Source organism: Plodia interpunctella, chromosome 22 (genome assembly GCF_027563975.2).
Source record: "Plodia interpunctella isolate USDA-ARS_2022_Savannah chromosome 22, ilPloInte3.2, whole genome shotgun sequence".
NCBI classification, from domain to species: domain Eukaryota; kingdom Metazoa; phylum Arthropoda; class Insecta; order Lepidoptera; family Pyralidae; genus Plodia; species Plodia interpunctella.
The window spans coordinates 3,056,987-3,081,002 of NC_071315.1; the positions used below are offsets into that span (position 1 = coordinate 3,056,987).

At 34.3% G+C, this 24,016-nt stretch overlaps 1 protein-coding gene across 3 annotated transcripts in view; it reads left to right on the forward strand.

The window, feature by feature from the left end:
* Nucleotides 1-24,016, forward strand: part of scra (scraps) — a 50,879-nt gene that overhangs the window by 21,118 nt on the left and 5,745 nt on the right. For all 3 annotated transcript variants that reach the window (XM_053762206.1, XM_053762205.1, XM_053762207.1), the window contains 9 exons: nt 6,192-6,463; nt 12,459-12,678; nt 14,201-14,399; nt 21,579-21,654; nt 21,848-21,997; nt 22,169-22,312; nt 22,619-22,777; nt 23,256-23,346; nt 23,661-23,807. In XM_053762206.1, the coding sequence (XP_053618181.1) occupies nt 6,192-6,463; nt 12,459-12,678; nt 14,201-14,399; nt 21,579-21,654; nt 21,848-21,997; nt 22,169-22,312; nt 22,619-22,777; nt 23,256-23,346; nt 23,661-23,807 (1,458 nt within the window). The remainder of the gene's footprint in view (nt 1-6,191; nt 6,464-12,458; nt 12,679-14,200; nt 14,400-21,578; nt 21,655-21,847; nt 21,998-22,168; nt 22,313-22,618; nt 22,778-23,255; nt 23,347-23,660; nt 23,808-24,016) is intronic.

Here is a 24,016-nt window from a genome sequence, read left to right on the forward strand (position 1 = left end):
TATGTTGTTATGTATGTTATTAATTATGTATCCTATCAATACATAACCCTTTATGTGTGGATCTTTTTCACTTCGTCTTCCTGTAATCACTGAGCAAACCTTAATGGGTCTCCAACTTGTCCATCATTATATTACAGAATATTCTTGTTGTGACTTATTACATACGCAGAAAGATAATATTTAGCCATCCGATAGGTTTTTGGTATTTTTAGGAACAAGCTTTTATTAATGTCGTCTGTCTGTAATCAAATGGTTGCAAGTTAAATTTGTCTACGCCTACCTAGATTTAGATATTTTTCACGTCGCTTTAGTTCCCATGACTATGCATTATCATAATCAGCATGATTAAATGGTGCACATGGGATCAGCTCCCAACTCCCGACTCCTCAACGGTTTGAATGAAATTTTTGTCACGAATTGAATGCGACAGGATCTCCCTTATTGTCATCATCAGAATGAAATTTTTGTAGGAATTTATTAGTGCACAGATTCAACGGGCGAATGATCCGCCTCAAGTTACAGCCGCCGCCAAAGGCATGCACAATGCGCTTTCTAAATTACAATAGCGTATTGACCGACCGAACTGGGCTTTGCTCAGTAACGGGCCGATTCTTTGGTTTCTTCTTGTAACAGATAGATTTGCTCAAGAGAAAGTGGACGTGGTTTTAAAGAGGCCCAAATCGATCTAGTTATCTTGTGTGTGTCTCAAAAATAGAACCTAAAAATGTTTTTTGTATCTCGGTATTCCCACGGAATAGAAACTCACGACGCAGATCAATGTTTTTAAAATGTATTACATATACCAAACTATTATTATTTTATTTATTTAGTGCCATTAAGTGTCCCACTTCTGGGCAAAGGGAATTTAAATGTAGTTATCTCTAACTACAAAAATGAAATTACAATGCACTGCTGCGTCGTTTTAATAATACGGTTGCGTTTCGCTTCAAAGAATAGGGTCCTCTATACAAAGAAATCTGTAGATTACACTGCAATTTGTTTTGTAAATAGGTCTAAAAAGCCGATGTCAATAGAAATGGACCCGCAGTGTGTAATTCACTCGTAAAGCCTCATTACAGTACATTTCTCTAACTGATAACATGTCATTTTCCGTTTTGATTACGACAGTAGCGGATTTTGATCTAGGAAAACTATATTTTTTATATTCAAAGGCCCTTAAGGAAACTGATAGTTGTGTAATTCGATTTTGTAAAGATCAAGAAGAAGAAACGCCTCTCATTCCGTTATCTATAGGTCTCTGTCGAGTGCGATTGAGACAAAATCATCTTAGATTGAAGAGTTTATAAAAATGTTAGTTTCAAAATAAATTATAGTTATAATAATTAGAGTTATTTATTTGTATTTAGCGGCGCTTTGTGGCTTCAACTTCGTGTGGGGTAAAAAGTATAATCATAATTTAAAAATAATCATTAGACTTAACCCCATAAAGAATGCTTCATTTTCGCATTTACAACCGGTGCAATATACCTGTAATCCAAATACTCACGGCTAATATCTTTTCTATACTAGTTCGTCATGTAGGTCATTATCGAGTTCGTCAATTTTAGTTGTATTACTATAGTAATGCGGCGGCGAGGAATTATTTATGTATACTACATAACTTATTCTATTTTTCAGGTTTATACCCAATACAATATAATAGCAATCAATTATTTAGATTATAACTTATAATATAAACTACAACCTTTGTACATTCACCTTTGTAAATTCACACATACATTCACATTATATGTTCTCGGAAATCTCTTCCCCTCGAAAAATTCCGGAGATTTCCTAAAGAAATTCTCATCGGTCATTTCCGATGTTTCCTGACCGTTTCTGTGCAATCTCTATTCGAGAACGCCCCACCGATATTTACCAATTTCATGCAAATTCTCTTTTTCATACAATTTTTTTTCTATTGGTCCCTTTTGAAATTCTTATAAACATGCAAACGGATTTTCATTTTTTGTGTTCAAGACCTTGAGACTTTGTTTGTATTAGAATAGGTTTTTTTATGACGTTCACCATTTACGGTGACACTGAAACGTATTGGTGATTATTTGAATCGCATCACCTGAGTTCATCCTATTTATGCTCCTAGTTGGTAAAACCACTCCAAAAACAGTGCCATAGTCTTTGTGCGTGTATTCCACGTAATTACACTAAGAAAATTACATTCTTAAATAGAAAGCAAAATCCTAATTATCTACAAGCAGAATTTTTATATAAATTTAAATATGCATGGGATCTGTAATGAGGCCTATGAAAGATACAAATATTAATATTAAAACTTTATGTAGGTTTTTACTTACCACATTTATTCATGCATGTACTAGCTGTGCCCCGTGGCTTTGATCCCGTGGGAATATCGGGATTCTCGATAGCCTATGTATTCTATGTATTCATAAGACAGGTTATAACCTGTCTTATGAATACAGACTATAATATATTGAAAGAATTTTCCGATTCGGACTTGTAGTTTCATAGATTAACGCGTTAAAACAAACTTAAAAACTCTTCATACTTTTCAGAATTTTCAGTCTTTCAGACCTGAACGATTTCTAGGTTCTTCTTTAACCATAAAGCATTGGAGCCCAGGGTTCGTTTCTAGTTTATCTTTTTCACATCGCGGTTTGTTAGTTTTTTTCATAATTTCTGTACTAGTCTGTAGTTGCTGATTCATACAAAAGCCATAACAAGTAAACAGCCAATATTTTTTTCGTTTCAAACTAATTTACGCGAAATCATGACGTTGTCAAATTAAGATGACATGCTACTGTAGTCGAAATTCGAGGCGACATCGTTAGCCAAGGCTAACGGGCCAGGAGTCGCCAACCTTGGCTCACTGCGGAGTGCTGCTGATGTCTTAAAGCCCTTAATGGTTTTTGTTGCACGAGAACTTGTTTGTTGTGTACACTACATGTCTAGTTACTCTCAATGACCTTTATGTGGCGGTAATAGTGGCGAATATTGTAATGTATTAGAGCAGGTTTTGTGTGTTCACCTCGCTGTATGTATCGTTTACCTGGTTTCTTCTTTCGCTTTTAAGCAACGGCTTCAGAATCCTTAGTTGTCAGACATTGGTTTAGTTGTCAGACATTGGTCAGACATTGGTCTGACAACTAAGGATTCTGGGCACACATAGAAGTATTTCTTGACAATCATTATTTCTTGTATGTTATACTTTTGACAATTTTCCTTGTTAATATCAAGCCAACATGCAGTTTTTGAGTTTGCCCCCTTTAGCCAGAGACATACTGCATGGACAGTATGTGGTTTTATTAAAGGCGAGTATACAATGCATTAGAGTAAGTTGATGGTTATCGTACGAGTACCTACGAATTTGCTGTCTCAATTACTTTTTTTACTCTTTTGTCATAAAGATTCGCAAAGTGATTGATACATTTATAGGTCGAAAAATTTACAACAGTTAATAAAAATAAATATCTCAAAAACATTAGATAGAATGAAAAATAAACACCGAAACTCAATATGTACTAATTGTCTAAATAATTAAACTAAGCCCAATTAAATAATAATTAATGGGTCTTCGCCAGAATTTGACCGTTGAGAGGCCAGGTGGCTGTGTAGAAATGGGGCGCCAGTGACGCGTGACATGACGAAAGGTTGGTCACACCTGACCCACCGTGGGATTCGGAAGCACCGATCATTATTGACTGTTCGAGAGGTGGAGGTGGACCACGGTTGGCAATAAACGCCATTCCACATTGCGCGCGCGCGCGAACAGAGCACTCGATTTGAATTTCGAACAATATTTTATTTTTATATATTTTCCTCGGTGTCGTGATCTTGTGGCGGCCAGTGTTACGTGGTTCGTTATTTTTTTGTGCCGCTTCTTTGGATTTTTATTATGAAAATGCCAATACGACAGTGACTGAGCTGATTTCGTAAAAAGTTTATTGTAAGTGATCTGTTCCGTAGTTTTTTTTTTAATATAAATATAAAAAATCTATTATAACATTTCCGTTTGAGTGGTTTCGTAAGTTGTGTATAATAAGACATTGTCTGAGCAAAATGCAAGCTGTAAAGACAATGCGGCCTGTGTCGAACAATGCTATAGTAATTATCGTGGTTGCCGCAATTCTTTAGTGTAATGCATGTGCTAAAAAAACTCCATTATTGAAATCCCATCAATTGGTTCTATTTTTAATCCTCGTTGTTATTAATCTTTTTTTTAATGGGCTTAACTGATAAAATAATATACGAAAACTTGTATAACAGCTTTTATTTAAATTATATATTATAATTCTATTAAAGCTATTATTTAGGTAGCTCAATTATATAATTAACAATAGTAATGTACTTAATGTATTAACTGGGCATAAATCCATCTCTGATGCTATAAAGGCTTTAAAGTCTACACTCCTCATTTATGCCTAATTTAATACATACAGATTACTGCCATCAACCTGCCCAAATTCATTGCAAACTTGCCCTTATCACCGCAAAATAAAGTTTCATTCAGGGTATCATGCCAACATTCAGAAAAGCCTCCTAATTTTCTGACAACCGCTCGTTTGTGAACTTTGACAGTTTTCACACCAAAACATTGTTTGACTAAAATACTGTCAGAATGTCAAGGCGTGTCAGGATTGCTCATGAATATGCAATGTTGTCACACAGTAGTGTTTGAGGTCTAAAAAATGTTTAAATAGGTATCTGCGACTTTATTTTACGCATCTCATAAAACAAACACATACAATTACTGACAGTAGGTACTTACAACATACAGAAACAATTATTTTCTCGCCATAATTTTTGATTAAGAAATTTTAAAACTACGAGTTACAGCAACCGGAAAAAATGTTATAAAATGCCTAAAATGATTTAATTGAAACGTTATTTTTTTCTTCATATTTAATAAGCTATAAAATATGAGGAACCAATACTTGCGCATCCTTTTTATTAAGTTCCAAAAATACCATACAACTTGTATTTAACACTTTAGCAGACACTCAACAAAACAAGTAAATAAATGATAAATAAAAATTTTGACAGTCCTGTGTGCGCCATATTGTTAATTCCCCTTTTATGAAACACAATGTTTCAATCCATACAAAACAGAAACTTATTTGTATTTTCACAATAGTCAAGACAATATGGAAGCTGCGCCTATGTTTAGGTTGATCGGGTTTGCAGAAAACGATTGTGCAAATCTAGGACACGAAGCAGATGTCGCGAGGCCGCTTAGCGAGTATCGATTGTAATCATCGACAATGATAATGATGATTCAAATCGATTGATGAATAAGACTAAATTCGACCACCCACTTAACATCCTGAAGATAATTTTGATGTGTTAAGCCGTGAATGATAGTGTTGTAGGTTGAATTGTAATCATTTGTTTTATAAGAAAAACAAAGAGGCATGTATTATTTAATACATATTCCCGTCCCGGCTTCGCTCGGGTACAACCATAAAAAGTAGCTAACTCCTTAACGGTTCCTCTATCTCTGTGCCTAATTTCATTAAAACCGTTCAGTAGTTTTTAAGTTTCATTACAAACAAAAATACAAATCTTTTCTCTTTATAATATTAATATGGATGTGATGCTGCTAAGTTCACCTGAGTGGACCACGGGCGCTTTTTCTTACCGGTTTTAATCTTTGAAAATGCAAGTAATAAGTCATCGGAAAAAAAACGATTTATCATTAAATATTATACGTGAACGATGATCTAAGAATTGCACATTCATTACATATTCCTAATGTGATATTTACAGACAAGTTTTAGCTAATTAATAATCATTACATTGAATTTAAATGCCAGTGGAGGTTTTTTGTACTTCACTAATCCTATTTTAATTTTTACTTTAACACAATATTTTGACAAGTATTATTCAAATGTTTTTATATAGTATGCTTTTGGCAACGGAGCTGCCTCCATTCACATGTATCCTCTGCCATCGATTTTACCTTTCTATACGACACGGCCCTTACCTTTTCTTTCAAGTGATCCATGAACTTTCTTGGGTTTCCTTTCCCTTTCCGAGCTTCATATCTTGTCTTAATTTTTTTTATAGGTGAATATTTAAAAACACATCTTTACAAATCAAACAAAATAAACAAAAACAGTTAACAATTTAAACAAAAACAGTTGGTGCTGAATTGAGTCTTATTCTTTTTATTTTTTTCATAACATCACTCACGCAATTTGCTCAACTTTCAGAACCGCCAAAGCCGATAAAACCGGTGCAAACCAGCACTAAATCAACTCCGACGAAATCGAGCAACACCTCTTCGAATAGTTCTAGAACAAATTCGAAGGAGACCGTAGCTGAGGACAACATCAGCCAAAGTTCTGTTGGCGGAGGCATTAAGGACAAGCTGGCGGCGTTGTTTAACAAGGAGCAGACGATAAGCGAGAGTACGATAACTAATAAGTTCAAGCAGGAGAGAGAGAAAGAGATGGAGATGTTGCAGAGTAGATTCCATTATAAGGTGAGTGGTTTCGAATTATTATATTAACTATTCATAGATTTTATTGAGAAGCTTGGCGTGCGGTTCTATTCAGAGATTGTATTGAGAAGTGTCAATTAATCTACCGCCAACTTACACATTTCGTAGAATCACAGTTTTAGTAACATTAACGTAGGGAATTCAATCCTTATTTAGACTGGGGTGCGTCTCTCGCCCTCAGTTATTTTTGTCTTTCTCAAACTGTACTTGCATCTTCTATGCATTCCACGAAACAATTTACATATACACGAATTCTTGGGTACCTATATCCGTCCATATCCGGGAATTTTAGTATATGGGTTAATCAACTTTTACTTGCCTTTGGACAACTGCACTCGGTCCCAGATTAGTTAAAAGGTAACCAATACGAAATTGGTGAATATTATCATCTAACTAATAAACTTCAAAATAAATCTATATACTAGCTTTAAAAATGATTTATTAATTATATTTTTTACCAAAATATAACGGTTGTCCGAGTGACAAATGGGTTGTTTTTATGTTTAAGTCAGTGTCCCCGGACTACTTTTATGCATTGAACTCGTCACCGCCGAAAAAATTTCCTCTAAGACAATAAATATTGCAACACATAACACACTATGAATTTATTATGTGTAAGTGAATCATAACTAATAATTTTTAAAATCTTTTATTCTATCTCTTTTTTTCAAGTTACTCTTGTCCCACAAAATCGTTTCTTTTTGTAAATCCATCGGACAACCACTTTTAAATTACGATGCTAATATGGAGATGGCGCTGAATTAGCGAATACAACACGTGACTCGATGTAGTTTACGATGGTAAAGCAGCAAGTTTGAAATTGCCAACGCCCCCCGCGTTAGTCGGCCAAACTCTAGAGCGCGGAGTGGGTGTGTTTATTGTGTGTCCCCCGGACCGGCGTAAATATTAGGTAAGTACGATCGCTATATTACTGTATTCTTATTTAACAGTTGACAATTGACCTTGACTTTATGTTAGTGGTATAATCCTGTAGAATAAATTATTGTTTTTTAATAGAAAGCTGAAATTATAAAATATGTCGCCAGGACAACCAGTCTTCTGGACCACTAAATCGGTTGTCCGTGGGACAAAGACGGTAGTCCGAGGGATATCTAGAGTTGCCCGTGGGAATTTTATAGTTGTCCCAAGGACAATGTTATAAAACCTTTGAATTTTATTTGACTGAAACAGTTATATAATTAATGTTCATTAATAATAACTACACTGTGATTTTTATTTGTCATTTTTAATTATATATTTAATGCAAGAGTAATTAAACATGATTAACTAACTAAACTGATTGCCTTCGTACTTGTATTGTATAGAGTATAGAGTTAAAGCATATTCAAAGTTTGGAGTCTCGTATATGCACCATATACGAGAGCACAAAGTTTGAAAACATTCTTTATATTATACTTTTTCAGAATGGGGATGTCTGCAAAAGAAAAATCAAGACGCTATAGAGAGAAGTTGAAAGCAGATCCGCAGAAATATGAAGAACGAAAAAGAAAGAAAAGGGAAAGTTATCATAAGAATAAAAGATTAGTTTCAGATTTACAGCCAGAAGAAAAAAAAATATGTAGAACTATTTGGAAACTCAGGAAACAAAATCAAAGACAACGTAAAAAGGCAATTGAAAATATACTTGCAGATACACCACCTAGCTCTCCAATTGTGCTTCAAGAAATTAACGTACCCCAAGATTACAATAATTGTGAATGTACTCCACCTGCGAGTCCAAGTTCAAGAGTATCTACACCTGTGAGTAAGGAAAGAGGAAGAAAGAAAATTCGCCGTGACAGGACGAAGATGTATAAAGAAAATTTGTGTCTACAACATGAAACTGAAATGTGGAAGAAAAAGTATGAAAAATATAAGAAAAGAGCACATCGCAAAGAAAAAGAAATTATTAAGTTAAGAGAAAAGAAAGAAAAAGAAACCGAAATCGAACGTAATAAATACAAGACACTTAGTAATGCTATCAAAGAACATTACAGCTTATTAAAAAACCGTAAACAAAAATTAATAATTAAAAACATATTTAAAAATATAGATAAAAAAGAAAGACATCGAATCATAGGTCTGCAATGTAGAAGTAGAACAAAAACAACTCAACAGTGGAATGATACAGAATTGCCAAAAATAATTAGAAGCTTTTTTTGCAGGGACGATGTTTCAAGGAATACTGCTGGTAAAAAAGAGACTGTTTCAAAAGGTAAAGAAAAAGCACAAAAACGTTTCCTTTTAGACTCGATGAAAAATTTGTTTAAAGCATTCAAACTTGAGAATCCGAAACTAAAATGTTCCTATTTCTATTTCACAAAAAATCGTCCATATTACGTGGTCAAGCCTACTATAGGTGGAAGGGAAATGTGCCTTTGCAAAATCCATACAAATATTGCAGCTAAAATTAGAGCTCTGAAACAAAAGCGAATAATTGACGCTATAGATCTTAGTGCGGTTATTGCAGAAACAGTTTGTGATAGTAATAGAGAGGATTGCATGTATGGGAAATGTTCAGAATGCAAAGGTAAAAAAATTCGAATAAATGAAAACAGAGTCCAGAGCAAAATTCAATGGTTTGAATGGATTAGAGATGAGGAAATTTATTTGAAAGAAGGAAAAACGATTAAGGCCATAAAAAATATAAAGAAACACAAGGAGGATACAACACAAAACTTAATTTTGAGTTTGGAAGAAGACATGAAAACTGTGAAGAAACATGTATACAATATGAAAACCCAGTACAGAAGCTTCCGACAAAGTGTTGATGCAATTAAATTAAATGAAGCTGTTGTTGTAGTTGATTTTAGTGAAAATTACAACGCAAAATGCACGGAGGAAATTCAAGCGCATCATTTTGGTGGATCTCGAAACCAAATCACTCTTCATACAGTGGTTGTGTACGTGCATGACAAAGAAAAAACATACAAAGCCTTATCATTTTGCTCCGTTTCACCATGCAACGTTCATCAACCAGCTGCAATCTGGGCCCATTTACATCCGATACTAACATTGATTCGCCAAAATTACCCAGAAATTGACATTATTCACTTTTTTTCGGATGGGCCATTCTCTCAATACCGACAAAAGCTTAATTTTTTCTTGGCTTGCACCAAAACGTTTGTTTATGGTTTCCAATACTTTACATGGTCATATTTTGAGGCTGGTCATGGTAAAGGACCTGCTGATGGGATTGGAGGATACTTGAAAAGAGCAGCAGACACCAAGGTGGCAACTGGCACCGATATAACGAATACCTTAGAGTTTTATACAGTCTTAAAAGATTCCAGCAAAATCAAGTTATTTTATATAACTAAAGAAGATATCGATTTTATACAGAACAGCATTCCAAAGAATATAGTCCCACTTAAAGGAACAAAAGAGGTGCACCAAATTTTTTCGAGAGTATACGGCCAGTTAAACTACAGATATTTAAGTTGCTTCTGTGCCAGAGGATTGTGTGAATGCTTACATCCTAAAGTGTACTTACCGTTGCCAGATTTGATAGAAAATTCTCACTCTGCTGAAATCCACTGCAGTGATGATGATATGCCACTAATAGCTTTAACTTCTAAAGCCAAAGAAAGAATTTCAATAGAAGATTTCCAGGGCCTTCACCATGAAAGCGTTTACAAAGCTATTTACGACTCTTCAGAGAACTCTGAAGAAGATCGTGACTTTGTACAGCCAGGGCCTTCAAACTCAGGGCAAAGTAGCAAGTTACCTATAAAAGGCGATTTTTTACTAGTCAAAGTTCATGACACCAAAAGGAAATCGTACCATACCTATGCGTGCATTGCTCAAGACGATATAGAAGATGATGGTGAAATTAGAGTAACATTTCTGAAATGCGTTAAAGGAGGAAAACTTTTTGTGATCAATGAGAATGACATATCGTACGTAGCTTATGAAGATATTGTACGTAAGTTACCCATGCCTGAGTTACAATGTAAGAGAGATGTAAATTACTATAAATTTCCCTTTGATGTTAACGTTTTTGAAAAATAATTTGATTGCTAAATTACGAATTCATGAGTATTATTAGGTTTAGGTTCAAATATTTGTTTTAAGGTTACTAGATGCAGATGGTATGTTAACTTTCGTCGAAAGTCTTGTGTTAATGAATGATTACATAAAAATAATATTTAGATAAGAATTAATGTAAATGATGGTGTTCAAAATATTTTTAAGACTGACATAATAATTATATGGTATGTTGATTATTAGATTGTAAAAGGGTTGATACTAGCCATGACTGATTTTATACGTAGTATCTTATACAGCTTATAAAGCCGTGTAGCTTAAGCAGACAAAACCATTTAAGTTTAAGAAACTGATTATTTTTGTTAAATTTTGATTAAAACTTTTGGAAAATTACAATATAATTTTGTTTTGATGAATTTTAAGTGTTTTATTATGCCTCATGATGTGGTATTTCCTAATTCCCTTTCAGTTGTCCAGTGGATTTACTGGTTGTACAAAGGAAAAGTCCTATGGACAACTAAAATGTCCCCATGAAAAGAAAACAAGTTTCAAGTTTTTTTGTAACAAATACTTAGAAATTGTATGTTTATTTTTTATTTATCTGTAATTAATTATAAAATATACCACCAGTATTGTCGATTTTGTAATATTTGGAGAATAAAACTATTTTTATGAAATAATTCACCAAATATAGTAATGGTGGTTGTCCAACAGTTATATTTCTTAAAATAATTGTGAAGTTGTGCATGCAATAAAGAATGAATTCTCAAAATCTTATAAAATGTACTTCATTTTACACATTCAAAGTATTTTCTTTAACATAAAGTACATTTTACCATGTAAAAAAAAATATAGAACTAGTTGTCCTGGTGACTGATTTTTTAGGACTTCAGCACGTTTACAAGCCAAAAATTAACAAATAATAAGTAAAAGTGCACTGCTCTATACAGAATTATAAAATATAATAAATTTTCTATGTTATAAGACATTTAAATAAGCAAAACAGATTTTTTTTTAAAAACTACAAAAATTTTCGAACTTGGCACTAAAAAGTTGATTCACCCATATAATTAAAAAAAAAAATGTTTTTCTTGAATAACTTCGTTACGATGCATTTCTAATAATTACATTTATATACTTTGTGTTATTATCATTTTTATTGACAAAAGACTTTATGTAATATTTGGCAAAAGTACGTGTGATAATTCGAAAATAAAAATGTCGTAAGAGAAGAAATCTTACTAAAGGGCTTTTGCGCACAAAAATGTGATAATTTGTAAACTAACCCACACCTACAGTGAAGCGTGGGTATTACGCGATCCACAAAATATCACGTCTTTGAGATACCGGATAGCTTAAAGTTGATTTTACTATATAAATGATTCATAGAACAGTAAAATTCTTAACCTAGGAAGGAAATACAATAAATTTTAGCTTAGTTAGCTAAAGTAACTAAACTTAGCTTAGGAGTCGATGGCGCAATAATGTTTACAACAAAAACTAGTCTAGCAAATGGACAGGTAATAGAACTTGTGCAACAAAAAAATAGGACAATTTCATTTACAAAATTAGTATTATTCCGTAACCTATTTTACGGTTACTCTGTATTTTGTGCACGGTTTTTGTGTAACTTCAAACGTTTTATATTTGTCATAATAAACCATTGACAATTAAAAATATAGTAGATATTTTTCCATAAGATCGAATATAAGCCTCATCCCTTTTTATAATGTCTCTAGTTTTGCATATTGTGACCGTCGCTTTCGTGTCGGCCACCGATCACTCTGCTGGACAGCCTCTCCAATCTTCTTGTCACATCCATTTAAGATCTTAAAACCAAAATGAGACATATACATGTTGCATATTTCGGGACTGACTGTGCCGTCGCAGAAGAAGTACCAAGTCGCCCTGTCACCTAGCCACCCTAGGAAATACGAAACGTTTTGACCGATGACTGCGTAATAATAATTTAATAATTTTTCATTTCCAGCCTAAACAACATAAACCCGACGACCACCCCAGCGAGTCTGACGACGACCAAGACCATGACCCCTCAGAGAAAGTACCTCTCATGGGCAGCACGACCAGTCTTTCGTTGGCCAGCAAGAAACCCGAGATCATTGCAAACATTCCCAAAGTGCACGAAGGTCATAGAGATGTTAGACACGAGGATGACAAAGTTATTGGAGCGCAACCGGTTAAAAGACGAAGTAAGTTTCTTTTTGGTAGTAGAGTGTTTCATTCCATGTAATAACTACCCATACTATAAGAGAGATATATTGCGTGCCCTCAAAACTAAATAAATACTTTCTAAGTCATGGGAAACTCTGTTCTTTGTAGGTCCATAATAAGTTTATATAATCACATTCAAATACATTTTATCCTTATCCTCTGGTTTTTCCTATGATTAAGCAAGATTCAGAAAATATTTCCAAGTATGTATATTATTTTCCCGCTATAAAATACTACAAACACTATCATGACTTAAAGTACAGTCAGCAGCATATCATATATATACCCTTCGTGGAAGTTGCCGCAGTAATACGGGCCAGTTTACAATAAATTTGTATAGGTTGATGTGCTGTCGACTGTATATAAATTATAGATGTTATGTAGAAATACCTACAACTATATCGGACAAAGCATTAAAGGAAATATGTCTTTGTTACATATATTGTGGAAACGAAAGTTTTGATGATTCAGCCCTTGACATTCTGTGTAACGTTGTTAGTTTTTAGCACCGTGTGTTTCTTGGAAAGGTTTCATTTTAATATTATTATTTCCATGCAGCAGTAACTAAAGAGTGAAGGGCAGAGCATTAACCCTTATATGTATTATATTTCGACAAAAAACACGAAGTGTTTCATTCCATTTTAATTTCATTTTAAAATGACTGGGGATACGATATTATTTGATATTCAAAGGACTGTGTCAGCGGTTTGTAACATAATATCGTGATAAATCTGAAAGATAAACTAAACTAACTGCTAGTGTTATATATATATCTGCCAAATGGGATCGACCAATGAGCTCCATCCAACACTTAGAAAAACAATTTTCGGCGCTTACTGTTCGATAGCCTGAGAGATAGGCCCACATTCTTACAACCTGAATTCCAACTGACGGGTACAGAAAGCGAGGTAGCCTCAGGACTATATGGTCGGATGAGCTTAGGGCATTCGACAGACATTGAATGGTGAAGACCAAAGAAAGGGACACGTGGAATTGCCCAGCAGTGGGACATGCTATAGCTAAAAAAAGATATCGGTTCGATATGTGTTTAGGCTATCTGATACTTTATCAGCAAGCGCTGAAACTTTACATAACAAAGACTGTAATTGGGCGTTTAAAAAGAAATGGCTAGTGTAACGTTTTTACAGAGCATAAAGTTGGTGAACCCTCCGTGACTCATAGTATTGCGTAACGATTCCTCACATAGGTCATTCATCTCCCGTCTTACTCATATGGGGTTAAAACACCCAGAAACCATGTAAACTACCCAAATACATATAATAATGACTTTGAGTAATCCTAACTTTAGAAAAATTAAAATTATTATTTAACTTTATATTATTACTAACTAATCAATGAATTAACTACTAATATTAGAAATGCGAAAGTGAATTTGTACGTTTGTTTGTCACCTTTATATGTACAGTTTGGTATTAGGTCATATCTTTTTACAATTTATTCTTTTAATTATTATAATTTAATTATTCTTTTTCATTTCAGGTTCACAATCTCATGATTCGCCAATAGTACTATCCGTATTAGACGATGTGAAAAGGATAAAAGTGAATAACAATAAAAAGGAATCCAATACGAACGGCGCAGTCCTACAACAGCCCACCAGCCTCTACCCGCATTTGTCTGACATAGAAACTGACACATCACACACACAGGAGGAATACTCTGACTGCGGAGGCTCAAGGTGTGGGCACTACACTTTAGAATGCATTTTCTTCTTCCTTTGCATCTGAATTTACAGGTTTTGGCGGCAATTTGAAGGTTCAAAATGGCGGATGGTTGAAGAAATCAAGCAGATTTCTATATTCGAATTCGGCGTTCGAAATATGAGTTTCTTACTGGCCAGATTATAAAGGTGCCATGTACATCTGGTGAAAACCTACATCTAAGCCAGAAAAGATTAAGATCTTTAAAAAAAGTGCATATTTTTGCTTAGATGTGTTATATATTCGCCGGAAAAGCCTTATACGAATATCATTTAGAACGCATAGGAAGCTGAATGGAAGAGATAATAATATATTTATAATTTAGTTATAAAAACCTGTACTTGCCAGGTGTAGTACTATAAGTATAAATGATCGCTTTGACATTGAGATTTATCTAAGGATATTATTGGTTATAGGGCGGTATGCGGGCTTATAAATGGAGCCGTAGTAACCTGTTTTATGATAGCTATATTCTGCATACATCGTATGATATTAAGTGCTATGGCACAGTTTTCATCGCGATAACATATGTTCAATTCGACTATGAAAAGAAGTAAAATGGTTGTAATTTTTTAGTAGTTACGCATTATTTCTACTTAGTGTAGGATTTTTGACCAGTCTGCTATCTAATGAGACAGACCAAACGTTCAACATTATAAACCTAGATATTCTTTACAAATATCTGTCAAAAATTGGCTAATCCCTGTCTTTTGCGATTTGAATAAAATTCAAAAAATTAATGCGATTATATCATGAACAGTTTGGAACAATTTTAAACTGCAAATGATACAGTTTTCAAAAATGTTTGGGTTTACCAAACGTAATATGATCTGTGAGCCCAAAATACTACCCCGTCTCATACATCAAAAATATATTGAAGTATATTTTATCAGCCTGAAGACTGATATTATGGTGCCTAAATAACATATAATCGATTTTGGAACGACTTTTAATTTAATTGCAATTATTCATTGCGGTTTTATCACACAAAATAATGTCTTAATTACTTCAATATCTTGTTCGGTAATTAGAAATTCATTATAAACTAAATTTTCTAAAATGTTCCAGTCCATCTGGTTTTTATGTCAAAAACAGAGGTTTTTACAAACAGATATAGCTATTTACATGCAGGGAGCCATAACGTATGTCGTAGCTGTGGATCAATTAGGTGATCTAATAATTTAACGTATTTTAGTATATGGCCAAATCGTTAAAAGTTGAAGCTTAAACGGTATGATCAAAAGCTATTTAATGAAAAAAAATCGGCAATGCTAATAAACGAGACATGTCATGTCTACACGATAAGTGTCCAGCTTATGGATAATTCCGAAAAATTGACAATTTCGCCAATGGCTACAACATAGATAAAATTTTCGCGCAGAGTCCAAGGATTTGTTCACAATTTGGACCTTTACAGGCGCTTTTTCACTTCAAATTTAAATTATACTCTAATATTTATCATTAGAAGAAATTCCGAAAGATCGTGTCTTATCATGTCTCATTATAAACTGAGGAATAGCAACTCCTATTACGGCAGGTTTAATTGCCATTTTAGTAGATCTGACTCGATCAGTTTACTTATAAGGAGATTTTAATCAGCGCGTACGCAGTACTATTGTGGGTAAGGATTCAACCTTGCCCGTGGCACCGTTTTATAGGCCGTCGACGAATTACCGAGAACACAGAATTCACACTGGTTATGGTCGCTTTAACACTCTGTTGCAATTAAAGTCCGTTTTTTCTTACAAGTCTTATTGTCTGTTACATTTGTAACATCGGGTAGTTGTCATCAAGTAAAATGTTACACTTTTCCAATATTTTCAAAAATTATATGCGATAGTGAGATGATGTCACTATGTATATGAAATCAAAGAACGTTTGTAATATACTCAACAAGAACACAAAGAAAGTAATTACTTAATAAATTAAATTGGGGAATTAAATTGCATCCAGTATTTATATTGAAAATATGTATATTTATACAGAGATTAAACAAGGTCGCAAATCGCATTTATTTAAAGTTTATTGCACGTAAAGTACAGATTTTGGTTATTAAACATAATATAATTTAATAGTAAGTTATCTGCCAGTTTGTCATTAAATTTATCTAGCTAGAAATATGATCAAACAAATAAAGTGTCAGTCTCAAACCTTTAAGAATAATATAATTAAGAAGAGCGACCCTTAGAAAAGTACTCATAAAAGTTAACCTTCTGTACTTTCATTAGTTTATGCCATCGGTAACCGGTTGATGCATTTACATATTACGTAATAATAATAACTATTTTATTCGGAATCACGCTTCGTAGAATTTTATACACTAAAATTGCAGTTTCTGAATAAATTATGTGCAAAACCTGCCGGCTATGCACTATCGTCAAATAGTAATTCACCAAACTTTCACGTATTCGGGGTACATTGCAGGTTTTTCATTGCGGTAAATAAAAACTTACAAATCGGCGATAGTTTTCAGCCGGCATTAAAAGTACATAATAAAAATTACATTAAATAGAGACGTTACTCAGGACATTTTAAACGTTATTTAAATAGTCTATATCATAATATATAATGGACGCACAGACCTCGCTTTTATCATAATAACTATCATCCTGCATGGAGCAGATTAAGAATAATTATGTAAATCTTATGCATCCAGTACAATTATTATGCATAAATAACTAACATAACCTCAAATAATGGACATATTTTGTAACTTTCTGCGATAAAAGGTAGTCGCTTACGATGTATTACAAGTGAAACGTCTTAAGCGACTTCCCTCCATAAGGCTCCTTTTCTCGTGGAACGTGGCTTATTTAATTTTGCAGCCTTTGCCCAGGGCTTCACTCACATTAAAACTATGTATCGCTAGTACTATTAGAAATATATTTCTTTAGCATAATTGTCCAATTATTTTCGGAAATTAGTTTGTCAAGTGTTGTGGAAGTTTCACAACCGTATGTAACACGACTCCTTAGATTCGAAAGTCGGTTCCACTAAAGTTGCCATCGGTACAGTCAAAGGGGAATATTGCCCATAATTTAAAGGGGGAAAACTTTGTTCAAAAAATATCATTATTATTATTTTAAATACACATCTTAAAGTGAAGTACAGTAGAACTGATTAGATAATCAGTTCTACTGTACTTCACTTTAAGATTATTACCATTATCATGTGTGAAGCTGAGATCAGCTTCACACATGGTAATGGCCTAAAAGAGCTTATTTAATGATTAATGATCCACAAAATGCAAATTACATAAATAAAAAAATATAGTAGTGACTCAAGTGGCTGATGTACTATAATATATACTGTAAACTATTTGTTAGACTGTACATTGAGCAATAAATGTCAGGTAATACGAGCGTGAGAATTCGCTTTCAAACTTAGTAGAACTTTATCTATCTATGGTATTTCCACCTATGCCCATAACTGCATCATTTAGGCCGAAGCAATTACATATTTTTATTGCTTTGTCAACTCTATGTATAATGTTTTATGCTTATCTATGAAACTAGGGCATAACCTAAATGATTGTGCGATCATTTTATGATTTTGAATATTAGTTTTTAACAATTTTTCAGTCATGCCTCGTTAATGCCTAGTTAACACTAGTAAGAAGCATAATAACACGAGTAAGAAGCACTTATTTATTAGTATCCGACCGAAACTAATAGAATATGTTGATTTTTGGCCGAAACTAAAAGTATCGAATGGTAATAATTTTTAAACAATGATAAAAGTATTTTTTCGATGTAAAAACTAGTTTAGACTGGTTGAAAGTTCCTGCTTAATTTTTGGCCGAATCTGAAACTATAGCCGAAACTGGATTTTAAGGCCGAAAATACTTTTTACAGTCTTCATGTAAATCTGTGAAATCTTGGGCAAAAGCGAGGTTCATATGTTATGTAATATAAATGAAATATACATTTATTCATATACTTTTTCTATGTTAATAGAATACTTAGATATATACTTAACTGTCTATAAATCTTGGACTATCCAGTTTATATCATTGCGTTGATAAGACTGTCTGTTGCCTATTAGCTAGTAATAACTTTTTTAAATTTCATACGAGAAATGTATTTTATGGAGAGCAGTCGCATAAGACGTTTCATTTACTCATTTTTATTATAAACTAACGGCCGGTCCCGACTTCGCTCGGGAAAATCTATAATAGATTATACACCTAAAACATTCCTAAGGAATCACACTTTCTATTAAAAACCGCATCAAAATTTTAGCATCCATGGGTACAGATAACGGGAAGTGACTTTGTTTGTTACGTATTGTATAGTGACGCGCATAAGTCGTAAGCGACTGCCCTCCATAACGTGTGTCACATATTTTGTAGGTTGGATCTAGTTCTAATATTTATCTAAATATTTCCCATATACTATGGACTTACGGGCATATTTCACCGCTTGCTGGTAAAGTACATACCCTAAATGTAACATAACGAGCAAAAATCTTAAAAAAATGGATTTCACGTGTTGATAGGGATATCTTCAGACAGATTTGTCTAGCAGTTAGTTTATCTGTCAGATTACAATATATTTTATCAGAATGTGGTGAAACAGGTCTTACGAGTTAGTGCAAGTCAATAAAACTACTTAGGAAAAAATAAAAAACTCACGTTTTCTTTTAATTCATGTATTTATTAGATTTAATTATACATTAGTTAGAAAATCAATGCCAAATGTCCAAATATGATCCGTATGGACAAAAAGCTGCTAAAATATGATAAAAAATACAGCTTATTTTAACCCCATAATAACTTTTAAGTACATTAATAGAATAAGTCAACATTGTTTTAATCTACTCAAAACATAGCTACATTTTTCCAATATTTAACGTGTTAGAAGTTTGTATTTTGTTGCCAATATAGAATAAAATATATATTTATTGTGAGCACACACACAAACCTAGTTCTGTTTGTATGTGTGTAATTTTGCACAAATATCTTATGTAAAAAACGCGCGTTGCCGTTGGACATTTCGTCAATTAATATCGATTGTCTGTATTGCTTTGTCTATATTGCTGTCAATAGAAAGATGGGCGCATTTCATTTTTTTTCCTAATCCTGTGGCAACTGATATTATAAGTGCGGAAGTAAGTTAGTTTGTTACCTCTTCACGCTTTATTTACTCAACCAATCTTCATGACATTTTGCTTACGTATAGTCTTAAGTACGGAGAAGGACAAATACCTAACCTGTTCCCGTGGGACATTCACGCGGGCGAACCCGCTGGCAAAGACTAGTCAAAAATAAAAATAGTTTGCTACTATTAATGTATAAGTAATTAATAAAAAATACGTTGAATGCGCCAATCTTGCTTAGGAAGTTATCATAATATATCTTTATATATTTGAATATATAACCTTGTATTTAAGTTTACAATGTTGTAAACATGATCGACTACGGCCTTACTTCTTTTATTGTAAGTTCTTTGACTAAATATTACGAAAATTCGTAATTTAATCTCCAAGTGGACTGCAATTAATTGTAAAAAATAATATACCTAAGTACATTTTTTCAGAGTACATTTTTTTCAGGTAATATGTTTTAGTTAGAGTTAAGTTTTGTTGTCTGTGATAAATAGAAAGTTTTTCAACGATATTTGTAAAAATAAAACGCAAAAAATCACTGCCGACTTTTCATTCTCCCTGCTTTGCTGTCCGTCATACAAATAAGGTTAATGTTTTAAGTATTATAATATAACAAATTCTAGGCATCCTATTTTAGAGCACGACACGACACACACTCATATCAAATAAATTATAGTAGATAATTGCATGGATACTTCTTAATTTATTATGCCGACGTTTATAATGGGAGTCACACCGCTTCTTCGTTCACTAGTGTGAGCAAAAGTGGAGCTTTAATACGCATGTGAAAATAGCCTGTCTTTCTCCAGCTATCTCCACACCAAATATCACCTCAATCCAGCGTTCCGTTTTGACGTGAAAGAAGGACAAACAAACACACGTTTATTTATATAATATTAGTATGTATGGATATCGATGATAGCTGTTTACTCATTGACAAATAAGAACGATAGATGATGCTAATTACAATAAGATTATATAAATACTAGCACCAGCTGTTTCTGGGGATTTCAGGATAAAATTTCATTTATAGTATCGCTTTATTAGGGTTCTTCATATAAATTATACCTCTAAATAATTAATAAAATAAACATATTTTGTGATTTCACAATAGAATCAAACCATATATCAATAAAAACTTATAGCAAATACTAAGGGCTGACAATATGTAATACATACAATTACATAACAAAAAGAAGACAATTTTACAGAACGATTGGTGCACGCGTCCAACTCGCACTTGACCGATTTCGTTTAGCTTTTGTGCGTTTGGAGTGAGGAAATTCTAAAATAGGTACACATAGCTCTTGAATGAATCTAGACTAGGAATTGCAGGTAGTGTGTTTAATTTATTGAAAGTATATAAATCGGACTACCGTAAAGTATTTAAAATGCCCACACTTATCGACATAAGTCGGTCACGACCTTTATGTCTATGGAATAAGGGTATCGCTAAATCCATTTTCGCGCCATTGAAGTCTCCTTTATACAGATAAAATTCAAAACATGTATTGGAAGTTAGACCTCTATAGGCATTATTCACGTAATATTTTACAAATCTACAAACTTCAAGCATCGAATAAAATATCGTCTAGGCAAAAAGAAGACAAATCTAAATTTTATAATTTAAATAATAGTGACAATTCTTAAAATGCCAAAAGGTTAGAAACTATAAAAGTATTCATTTAAGCTCTTGGCTTAGAAGCAAAGAGCTTAAATGAATACTTGAGATCTTGAAAGTTATAGTTTTAAGAATAACTAGAAAGAATCAAAATAAATATAGCGCCTGTTAAAATAAAACAAGCAAAACACTTGTATTAAAAAGCTTTTAGCCTATTCATGCATGACAACTTCACAAACAGTTTTAGATACTAAATAAATCATTACTAATAAATAATGAAACCGAAAAGGACAGCAAAGCATTGAGAATGTAATAAGTTCTGAGAAACTACAAAATACATGATATTCTCATATTGTGATCATCAATAAACTCACAGACTCCTCGTATTGATATGTAAGTCTTGTATTAACGGCAATGTTTTATATTTCAGCGAGGAGAATGAAAACGATAAGCTCAACAAATCTGACAATTGGGCAGAAACTTCATTTGGACGGGAAGTTATGAACGTAAGTATTGTTACCTTTTTACATACCCGTCCATACTTATTTATCCAAGTCGACTATCAGTCGAGAGTTTGATTTTGTTGGTTTGGTAAACACATAGTTAGACATAGTTTACAGCGGGCGGTGCTGCGTGCAACAGCTAGTTCATCATAAGTTTATGTGTTTAAGTAGCTTTATGACTACATTATTCATTCAGGTGGTAAAGAAAAACAATACGAGCTACAAGAAAGCCGTGCGAGAGAGCAATTCAGACAGTTCTCAAAGCGCGTGTGACAGCGAGTTGGACGAGATGCTCGACGAAGCGCTCGACGACAGCGAAGGACCCACACCGCCTAAAGTTAATAAGGTGAGAATTCGAATATATACTCTCCTCTTTCATTAGAGCGAGACATCCCGGTTCCTTCCTCAGCCAAAAATCATGGTTTCACTTCCGTCAAGTACAATTTTCCAACTTTATTTTCGCCATATTATTTTACTTTTAACTGTTTGTTTTTAAGAACTCTGTGTTTCATTACAGAACGGTAGTTTATCGTCAACAAGTTTCGTGTACAAGGAGAAGTCACAGTTCAAGTCGCCGATCAAGCCGCAGCCGGCGACGCCGGCACGCGACCGCGGCGCTGAGTTGGTGCACAGCGTCAGCTTCTATAGAAGGATGCAAGCGGTGAGTGGCCACATAGAGCAGTGAGTAGTATATAACTCAACATCAAGCAACCTTAGCCGACTTGGAAGTCGTTAAATAGACTCCGGTAGTAGGTAACTAAGTTGGCCAAAGCAAGCCGAATATCGAGAAATGGGGCACACGGGTACTTACTGCTCATGTGGCGCCTCCACAGACTAAACCTCATTCCACGTGCTGCCCTGCATGTCCCTTCACTGCAAGTCAAAATGACAAGTACCTACTGATGAAAAATGTAACGTCGGGAAACAATTATGTCGTAGAAACTTAATTAAGTATCTCCATTTTCAGTCGACGACTCCATCAACTCCAATGCGCCAAATCCGCCATCAATCCCCGGAGCGCGACATCCCCCCCACCCCGGAACCCGCGGCGCAGGTCACCACTGTCCGGCAAAGGATAAAGGAGTTGCAGGCGGAAATAGCTAAACAACAGACTATTATTTCACAGGTAAGGCTTTGCGAGTCGAATGTAGTGTTGTAGTTGATGATAGATCCATTGGTCGATAGTACATATCCGGCTCGAAGGACTAAGGAGAATGAGAAATGAAAATGTAGATATCAAGTTTTGTTAGTGGACCGATAAATAAATAAATACATGGGGACAAAACTTAAGATAAACACCCAAGACCCAGGTCAATCAGAAAAAGTTCATTTTCCATCTTGATCTGACCGGGGATTGAATCCGGGACCAGTTAGCAGTCCTGCATGATTCGTGTATAAATGTTCCTACTCATCCTCGACAACTAAATACTTTTTTACGATACTCCAGACGAAAGAAAATCACTTCTTGATATCTGTCAGTGATTCAAGAGAAAGGTTTACGTACGTCTATTACATGCATATTATTGCACCTGTCCTCCAGAAATGGAGAAGGAAATAAAGCTTGATTTTTAAATTATTTCTCGATTTGTCTTTGTGTATTTTAGGCCAGTCAAGCTTTGAATCTGTGTGCGGCTACGATCGAGTTCAGCGGCTCCACGGAACAGGCGGAGGGGGAAAGACTTCTGCTTTTAGCAAGTTAGTATAAACTATCATATATGTATATTATCTAATCTTTTTTTATTTAATGTATCCGCTAAAGTTTGGCAAACTGTTCGACGACAGTGTGTACCCGGCAACTGTAGGTCTTAATTTCGACAGACAATTATGTCGACAGGGTCTCGAAAAACACTATTTCGACATTGATGGCTTTGAACGCATTTGACTAGCATTATTCCGACAGAACCTACTTCGACAAGACACACCTTCGAAAAATACTACTTCGGCAGAAGCCATTTCGAAATGGCATCATCTACTAATTAGAAAAGTGATTTATTATCGCTTGTTCCCAGGCCACCGGCGCCAGGCGTGCGTGCAAGAGGTGCAGCGGCTGCAGGTGGAGGGCGCAGGCCCGGCCTCCGCCCCCGGCACGGCCTCGCTGCGCATCGCCAGCCTCTCCGCGCCGCTGCGCAGGGACTACGTGCGGCAGCTCAACGCTGGTCAGTGCTACACTGTCGTCACAACGAATATATACTATAATAGTTGCGCCACGGGGTTTCGCTCGCTCGAACTTCGGGTTATAAAGTACACTATGTGTTATATACCATGTTATATTTTACCCATGTACCAAATTTCATAATAATCCAGTAGATTTTGCATGAAAGATCCTCACAAACTTTTGTATTTATACAAATAAGTACTGTAAGTA